Raw genomic sequence first — 9,980 nt, 5'->3', positions numbered from 1 at the left:
AAAAAAAAAAAAAAACCGAAAGAAGAAAAGGCGCACGATAATAAATAATGGAGAAATTCAATATAAATTAATTAGATGAATAGATATATACATAATAATTTAATAATAATAATTCAAATAGTAATAATAATAATAAACAATAAAGGAACAAAAAGTTCTTTGTCACTGATTTTAGAATAGATCAAGGTTTTCCCTCCCCCTTTTGTTTATAATATTCATATCCTGGTTGTTTCAATTGATTTCTTTTCAACAGAGTCTGTCATTTCAAAGGATCAATAGAGAGATTATTACCGCAGTAGACTCTCAACCAATGTTTGACGGAGGGTGTTTTAATCAATGTTCTTGGAAGGATTACAGGTATAAAATTATTCTTTGAATTTCCAAAGGGAAAAATGGAAAACCACGTTTTAGTTCATACTCTGATGTCGATAATTTTTTATTTAATTCTACACAATTCCAACTTGCTTATTTGTGGAAGCACATGATTGAAATAGTTGAGAATTTTAGAACATTTGCAGAGGTCCACTAAATAGCTACATATTTGAATAAGCACTCTGAAGATTAAATGAATAAATAATAATAGAAGGTTAAATTAAATAAAGGTTATAGAAATAAAGGAAATAAATAGAACATAAACAAAATTAGAAGGTTTAAGAAAAAAAAAAAAAAAAAAAAAAAAAAAACTTAACCTTTTCTAGGTAGGTTTTAAACAAGTGGACTTGAAACACACTGTATTTTATTTTTCAGACTGATGATGATCCACCACTTACCTATAGTCAGACATTTACTTTGAAACCAATTGCATCTAGCTTTTACGTCCAACACGATATATTCAGGCTAGGCCTACACGATAGCCTATGATGTGTACTTAAGTTCTGCCTTAAAAAATATGATAACCATTCTAAATTTATCTGTCGTCAAAGTGGCAAGTACTTTTGTAATGATTTGCATTTCACGGCTGACTAATTGCTGACTTTCTAATTGTTTTGGACTTTGCTAATCTAATTTTTAATAATAATCATTTTATTTGTTTGATTGGTATAATTTATTTTTGCTTATTGGTTGGTTACCTACTAGCATTTTGCCTTTCTTCTTTAAGAAATAATTTAGGTGCAAATAATGACCCCTATTTATAATGTGATGTACCCATAACTCCTAGGTCTATAATCTTATGTTGAAATGTTTGTTAATTGATACTTTAGTTTGAGGTTGACAAACAATTTAACATGAGATTGCAGATCTGGCTATTAAGTCTCTTTTTTCTATACTTGTTCAATTCAAGTTTTGGAAATGATCATTTCTTTTTAGTATTTAGTTCTCTGATAGAAGATTACGTAGGTAGATTTTACTCAAAATTCTAGTGTTCCAAAATTTTGATTTATAACAGTTTAATTATTTATTCTGCAGTATGCTGTAAAGCTTTGTATTAACTTTTCATCCCAGCTTTACCAATCCCATTTCTTAAGAGCTAACCAGTTGAATTTCAGAACTTGTCTATTATTTTGTGTTTGGTACCTACTTAACTTTTATTACTTAAAGCAAATAATATCCCCTGCCAAGTAATACTAATGTCCCCTGCCAAATTTAACATTATCTCTATGACCAATATCTATTAATGCACATTAAGTACTCGTAGTTACAATTAGGTTGAAGGTCTTTTCACACAAGGTCTATTTTCAGTCATTATGAAACAAGGTATTTCTTTTAAGGGGGCTTCATGGAAGGCCCAATCAGGCCAAAAATCTGCTTGGAAAAATACATTTATCATTTATGGTTAGCCCAGTGGTAACGCGCTTGCTTGCCATGCAGAAGGTCCCAGGTTTGATGCCCACTATCATTAGAAAAATTTACTCGTTTTTCGACTGCAAATATTTCAATGGGACAAAAGTCAGAAGGAAAAAAAATGATAAAAAAAAATGGAACGTGTTTTCCTTCTGAAATTGCATTATCTTTTAAGACAGTTTCCTGGTCTAAAGTTTGTGTGAATGGAGCTTGAGATAAACAATGTTGTAACTCGTAAATAATCAGCACTTTGTTATCTTGTATCTGCACATTTCCTGTACTAATATTGCTTACCTAATGATTTTGGTTTCCAAGAAAGCTCAATTCCTCCTCTTCAGGTCATGTCACAGTACGTTCTAGGAATCTGCACATTTCCTGTACTAATATTGCTTACCTAATGATTTTGGTTTCTAAGAAAGCTCAATTCCTCCTCTTCAGGTCATGTCACAGTATGTTCTAGGAACTGCTTCTAAGAAATTGTGCCAAAATTCTACACACTTCACATGCATACAAGCATGATCACGTGACAATAAAATACAAATATTTTCATTACTACCCATCCCCCACCCATCTCTCTCTTGCATTATACTCTTCTCCCATCAATCTCCCACTGCACATTTCCTGTACTAATATTGCTTACCTAATGATTTTGGTTTCTAAGAAAGCTCAATTCCTCCTCTTCAGGTCATGTCACAGTACGTTCTAGGAACGGTCAAATATTTTACATATGATTAGAGAAGAGTGAACATACTGTCACTTGAATGACTGATGTGAATAGTTACTCTCATTTTTTATTCACCAGTAAGCATATTCATACTGTGACTTGAATGACTGATGTGAATAGTTACTCTCATTTTTTATTCACCAGTAAGCATATTTTGATAGAGGGAACCGTAACAAAGAAGGTCTCAAAATTGGAGAGAGAAAAATAGAAGAAAACCAATCGTTTCAATAATGTACCTTATCTGTGTAGGACAAATTTTGCATCGGGCGGGAATCGACCCCGCGACCTAGTGCCTTACACGCGAGCTACCCTCTGTGTCTGGAGCATGACCTGCACTAAGCATATTTTGATAGAGGGAACCGTAACAAGGGAGGTCTCAAAATCGGAGAGAGAAAAATAGAAGAAAACCAATCGTTTCAATAATATACCCCTTATCTGTGTAGGACAAATTTTGCATCGGGCGGGAATCGACCCCGCGACCTAGTGCCTTACACGCGAGCTACCCTCCGAGCTAAAATATTTTAACTGTACTGTGTCTGGAGTATGACCTGCATTTTAGCGTTTGAGAGTTTTGAAAATCGTGATATAAAAATGTACAAATTCTATCACTCTACCATTTTCTAATACAATGCTCCTTTTTTTCTGTTTCCCCACAGTGTGATGACGATCCTCCCCACGCTTACTCGCAAATCTTCGTTCTGAAACCCCTAGGCGCCTCGTTCTACTGTCAGCACGATATTTTCCGACTGGGCATTCACGATACTGCCTAGGCGGACTGAAAGGCAAACTACTCTAAGAGTGAAAGGGTACCCCTTTTTTCCTTGGGGGAATTTTTTTTACGTAATGAAAATTGTCATAAATAATGTGAAGAAAATTTAAAACTTCATGGAACTTTCTGAACTTCTGAGGAAAATGGCCGAATGGTCAATATTCCAGACATTTGTCTACAACTTTCTGAACTTCAATATATTTTGTGAAGAAACGTCAAATGAATAGTGGAAATTTGAAGAAAAAACTTCACTATTTTGTGAAGAAACCAATGGTTCTGAAAGAAAAGAAGAGATAAAAATATCATAGTATCATAAGAAGAAGACACAGAATTGTCTACACTTCAATATTTTGTGAAGAAGAAGAAGAAAATTAAGAATTTCAATATTTCCTGAATAAAAACTCCCTCCCTGCATCATATTTTGAAGGAGAAAAAAACTTCAATGTTTTGTAAAGAAGAAAAGCTCGATAATTTTTCCATCTTATATCCTGTAAATCAACCCTTATACTCATGGACCTGAGGAAGAACTATTGTAAGATTTTCCGAATCTCCCAACTTCAGAAGATGGATGACGAGGTCTAGTTTGGTGAACCTGCTGCTACAACAACGACAACCAACAACAACAACAACAACAACAACAACAACTTTGAACATGAAAAAAGTAGTGAATTACACTACGAAGAAAAAACTTCACTATTTTGTGAAGAAACCAATGGTTCTGAAAGAAAAGAAGAGATAAAAATATCATAGTATCATAAGAAGAAGAAAAACTTCACAGAATTGTCTACACTTCAATATTTTGTGAAGAAGAAAATTAAGAACTTCAATATTTTCTGAATAAAAACTCCCTCCCTCTGCATCATATCATATTTTGAAGGAGAAAAAACTTCAATGTTTTGTCAAGAAGAAAAGCTCGATAATTTTTGATGAAGGAAATTGATGCCATCTTATATCCTGTAAATCAACCCTTATACCCATGGACCTGAGGAAGAACTATTGTAAAATTTTCCGAATCTCCCAACTTCAGAAGATGGATGACAAGGTCTAGTTTGGTGAACCTGCTGCTACAACAACGACAACCAACAACAACAACAACAACAAAAAGATGGTTTGAACATGAAAAAAGTAGTGACTCACACTGCTTTCCTCAAACTTAGAGTAAATTACCAGTGTATACACAGAAAATGGAAAAGTAAAAGTCCGAAAAATGTGTATTTTTATCAACTAGAATTAGAGAAACTAGATTTTTAAGTGTTGGAATTTTACCAATTTTTTTTACATATTGTTTTTCCTTGTGCATTTTATTCTTAAGGAATTTTTTGATAAATGAAAATAATTTAGGTTTAAACTTTATGAAACATGTTGAATCTTTTGTTAACAAACTTAAAGGCTCTTTTCTTCACACTAAACTTATCTTTTGCACACTTTTTTTGTCGTTTAGGGAAAGCTTTATCCAAAAGCCAATGAAAGCCTTATTGTAAACGGATTGGTTTTGTGTAGAGGTTTCATGTAAGCAGGACTTGCAAGAGAAAATTACGTTTTGAGACAAATGATTGCAAAGTTTTGGTTTTTCTATAAATTTTAAGAGAAATGTAACTGAAGCCTTTTGTATCAAAATGTGAGTTTTGCTTGTGTGTCCTTCTTACCTGCATTTTAGCGTTTGAGAGTTTTGAAAATCGTGATATAAAAATGTACAAATTCTATCACTCTACCATTTTCTAATACAATGCTCCCTCATCTCACGAGATGTCATTGCAACTGATTGTGTAGGACAGTGATTCCCAAACTGGGGTCCTTGGGCCCCGAAGGGGGCGTGAAGGACTTTAGGTGCGGAATAACGTGGTGACATTAGTTTTTCGTTATCTTTCATTTTTGAGGTCTCGGTTGTAAGGGTATAGTTTGGACACCCCCTATTTCCAAGACCTCAAAAATGAAAGATAACGAAAAACTAATGCCACCACATTATTCAGCACCTAAAACTACACGGATTTGATATATCACATCCCTTGTTCAGGATGAAAAAAATCTCGCCCCCCGTACTTACCACTTACCAATAATAGCAATAGATTATGTGGTTCCGCATGAAATTCGACGTAAAATTCGAAAATGAAATAAAAAAATTGGGGTTCTCAATTGAAATTCGCGAGAAATGATCACTTTTATACAAAAAGTGCCACTTCCGGGGTTCGAACCGGGATTTTGATATAACCATCGAATTTGCCATGGGCCCTATCTTTAGAACAAAACAGAACTTCAATATTCCAAGCCGTTCAAAAGTTACAAGGGGTCTGACTAGGACTTCTGAGCCATGCTGTATATGTTTAAGATAAAGTTCTCTCGGGCGGGAATCGAACCCATGAGCTAGCGTACACAAGGCAGGCGCGCAACCCTTCAAGGTAATCAGGCTGGCTTACGATATGGATTTTACTCATCCATTTTGCACTTCGTTATAATTATGATTATTCATTTATTGCAATACCCTCTTTATCCTGTCTTCCTTCTCTCTTCGATTTCGGGACGATAAGACCATAGCAGTTACAGTTCCCTCTGTCAAACCTCTGAAAAAAAAAAAAGTTATTTTAGCTGAAACTGTATATCAAGGGGGGAGGTATCATTATCCTAATAGCTCACAATTTCCTATCCCGTCATTATCAGGTGGGGGTCTTGTCTACCTCTTCCTTTGTGATTACATCCCACCTCCTTTTCCTCCTCCTGCTCTTTCTCTACATTTTCTTCCTATTTTTCTTCCTTTTACTTCTCCTCCTCTTACTTATCTTCCTCTCCCTCCTTTCATCTCATTTTCCTCTTCTTTTACTTCTCCTCCTCCTTTTTTTTCGATGAGTTACAGTTTTTTTTGCAAACATACTTTTCAAGGATTTTGATGAAAAATTGAAAACTTCAAAGTTAAATATCTCAGTTTGATGATTTCCATTTATTGCCCTTTTTGCACCCAGCTCCTCAATTCTGTCACTTTCTTCTGTTTTCAGGTATGTGCCCAAAACAAAAATAAGTACCGAATACCTATACACATGGAATGTCAAGCTGGAGAAAGGTGAAAAGGTGAGTAGGAAGAAAGGTCACGCACGAGTTTACTCCCCTGTGGGCAATTTCTAAAAATTCTTTTTTAAAGAAGTTTTTTTTTTTAAAGAGGTTTGACAGAAGGAACTGTAACTGCTATCCTCCCCCCCCCCCTTTTTTTTTTTTTTTTTTTTTTTTTCTTCTTGGCCTGGTTCTTCTATTTCTTTTCGTTATTGTTCCTCTTCGTCACTTCGTCTTCTTATTCTTTTCTTCTGCTACTACGTCTTAATCTTGTTCCTTTTTTTTTCTTTTTCTTCTTCTTGTTCTTCCTCTCCTTCTTCTTGTTCTTCCTCTCCTTCTTCTTTTTTTTCTTCTTCTTGTTCTTCCTGTCCTTCTTCTTCTTCTTGTTCTTCTTCTCCTCCTTCTTCTTGTTTTTCCTCTCCTCCTTCTTCTTCTTTTTCTTCTTCTTATTCTTCTTTTTCATCATCATCTTCTTGTCCTTCTTTTTGTTCGTCTTCTTTTTATGCTGCTACTTTGTGTTAATCTTGTAATCTTGTTCCTTTTCTTGTTCTCCTTCTTCTTGTTTATGATTCTTTTTATTCTCCTCATCCTTTATCACCTTCTTCTTGTTCTTCTTTTTTTATTATTTTCCTTTTCATCCCTCCTCCTTTGCCTCCTTTTCCTCCTTTCTTTCTTCTCCTACATCTTCTCAGAAGGGAACGTGAGGGAAAAAATAAGAGGGGTAAGTCATATTTTCTCCCAGGGTTATAAAAACATCCCCCCCCTTCGCCAAGCTAATCGGACGAAAGTTGTATCCAAGATTATACACAACAGTGAAACCCTTCCAAAAACGACGTTACGAAATATTTCGTGTGGGGGACGAAGTTTGGGAGACGAAGTTTGGGGGACGAAGTTTGGGGGACGAAGTTTGGGGGACGAAGTTTGGCAAACGTCCCGAAATCCCCGAGTAAAATATCTAGTTGTGAACGAGTCGAGACAGTTTTAGGGGTTTACAATGGCTTTCCAAATTGGCTTCAACGCCCAAGACCACAGGACCCTATTGTCTGTTGATTATGGCTAGTTTATTGCGAGGGATATTGTTGTAAATGTTTTGTTCGTTTAAACAATATTGTTCACTTAAAGTGACTTAAACCATTCAAGTGCCATCTTCACATCCAGTCCTCTTTCTTGTTCCTCTGCTACAAACATCTTAATTTCCTCTGATGCAAACATCTTAATTTCCTCTGATGCAAACATCTTAATTTCCTCTGATGCAAACATCTTGATTTCCTCTGATGCAAACATCTTAATTTCCTCTGATGCAAACATCTTGATTTCCTCTGATGCAAACATCTTAATTTTCTCTGATGCAAACATCTTGAATTATATTAACTAAAGGTGTATCCAAACATAGTCGACCGGCCGTTGGGTAGTTTTGCGACGACAGGTACACCTGATCAGGTTCGCCTGTCAGGTCTACCTGATGAGTAAACACATGATAGTAGACCTGACAGGTACGGCTGAAAAGATCCAAATGTCAGGTTTACCTGATACCTGATGAGGTAGGACTACACACACTATCAGGTAGACCTGATCAGGTCTATCTGATAGTGGTGAGCCTTGGAGCATTGGGCATAAATGGGGAATCGACGATAGATAGAGGCGAAGACTTCAAACCGCATAGAACTGAGAACAAAACGCTCAATGTTCTTCCCTCCGCTCTGTTTTGAGCGTAATGCATATTGTGATTTCTAACTGCCCTTTTGCAAAGGCGTCATCCTTTGTCCTTTCATAACTATCTAATGATTTTTTAAGGCTTTAATGGCAGGATTCTCACTTGTTGAGCTCCTTCCACTCAACCGGAAACCTTGTTCTTGAATGAATCCTTGTTTAGACTGTGGGAGTAAAGGGACTTTTCAATCTCCTTCTAGCGGTATAAACAGGGTATATTCTATTCTATTCTACATCAAAGGCTTTCTATTTTTCTAAGAATAGAAACGACGCCATCCTCAATTAGTGCTCACTGCAGCATTGTAGGATTTTTCCAAATACATATATCGCAATAATCCAGCTCCCAATTACCTACCATGCTGGCACCGGTCGCTATGCGCATTTATATTACATAGCTACTCATTTTCCTCACGAGGCTGAGTGGGCCCCGTAACGGCCAGTCACGGAATCAATCATTTGCATGATACAAATTTCTTGACCCCGCCAGGAATCGAACCCGGGTCTCCCGCGTGCAAGGCGAGCGCAGTGACCACTACGCCATGGGAAAGGATTGATGATGATCCTATACCAAAGGAAGGGAGGGGGGACGCTCCAAATTTTCGGAGCCTGGCCTACATTAAAGGCGAAAAATGAAGCTCGAGGGGAGGGGGGCAGCCCCACCCTATATAGGGCCCTGAATGCGCCCCTTCCTGTACTGGCTATCAGGCTACCTGACGCCATTAGGTTTGTTTTCTTCTCCCTGTGAGATAATGAAATAGGTAGGTACTTGTGGACCTTGGAAGTAAGAGTGCTTTCTTTTATTCACGTGTTGAACCGAAACAGCAAACACTTCAATGGAATAGAAAGTATTGTAAAACTATCTCCTAATATCGTCCATCTGATGCCGGACATACTACGGGACGGACATGCTACGACACAGACCCCTAACGTCCAATGTTGCAGATGTTTCATCGCTACAAAATGACAAAAGCGAAGAACTGTATCAGTATTATCAAAGTATCCATTTCTCAACCTTCCTCCTACTTTTTCTCCGTTTTAACGACTTTGCAATCATTCGAGGAGCTATAAATTTGTTCTGTTTCTTCTTCTTTTCCTCCTCCTCTCCTCCTTCTTCTTCTTTTCTTCATCCGTCCACCTTTATGACCTTTTCTTTTTTATGTTTAATCTGACGTCTTTTTCTACTCTGTTTTCCCCTCCCTTCCTTCTTCTTGTTCCTTTTCGAAAGATTCTCCTTCTTCTTTCAAAGTTCTTCTTTTTCCTCTACCTTATATCTCTTTGTATCCTTTTCTTTTACTCTTTTTTTTTTCTCCTCTTTTTCTTCTATCTTAATATCCTTTTTCTCGCTTACCTGGTCTCACATCTGACTCTCCTTTATCAGTTTTTGTTCCTTCTATTTTGACTCCTTTTAGTCCGTTTTACCTTTCCTCTATTGTAGGTGTTTTCTTCTTACATTCTAGTTATTTATCCTGTTTTTGATTCCTTTTCTGCCTCTTCTTCTTCTTCTTCTTCCCAGTTACTCTATCTCTCTGTCCTTTTTTTGGTCTCCTCTCTTCAATCCTCTTTTTCCTCTTCCTTCATCTAGTTCCTCCTCCTCCTCCTCCTCCTCTTCTTCTTCCCCTCCTCTTCCTTCATCTTCTCTTCCTCTCTCCGTCTCCAGGAAATGACGTGATGTTAATACTGAGTTCACAACTGACAGTTATGGCCCGTTTTGTTTTGTTTTGTTACTGCAAAGTATTATGTCTACCAGTCGGTATAGGATGTTCATCAAGCTCTGAGTTACTTGACTTACTTTTTTTGAGCATTTATTTTAAGAAGGGTTACTTTTACTTTCTGTGTCCGGATCATCATGATTCTAGGTTGTGTGCTACACCGTCTTTCACATTTCGTGCTCCCAATGTGTGGCGATGGATAGAGCTTTGCTATTGGCTGTCTGCAGGTCTTTCTTGGTAATTTGTA

At 36.7% G+C, this 9,980-nt stretch overlaps 1 protein-coding gene across 1 annotated transcript in view; it reads left to right on the top strand.

The window, feature by feature from the left end:
* LOC103513326 (probable nuclear transport factor 2) overlaps positions 1-3,906 on the top strand; it is a 4,760-nt gene extending 854 nt beyond the window's left edge. Inside the window, 3 exon segments of the mRNA XM_017445771.2 lie at positions 254-322; positions 324-352; positions 3,159-3,906. Coding sequence (XP_017301260.1) covers positions 254-322; positions 324-352; positions 3,159-3,276 — 216 coding nt within the window. The 3' untranslated portion in view covers positions 3,277-3,906.
* The last annotated feature ends 6,074 nt before the right edge of the window (positions 3,907-9,980 follow it).

The sequence above is a fragment of the Diaphorina citri genome, unplaced genomic scaffold (assembly GCF_000475195.1).
Source record: "Diaphorina citri unplaced genomic scaffold, Diaci psyllid genome assembly version 1.1 scaffold955, whole genome shotgun sequence".
In the NCBI taxonomy this organism is placed as follows: domain Eukaryota; kingdom Metazoa; phylum Arthropoda; class Insecta; order Hemiptera; family Psyllidae; genus Diaphorina; species Diaphorina citri.
This window is presented reverse-complemented; position numbering and strand designations above follow the sequence as displayed.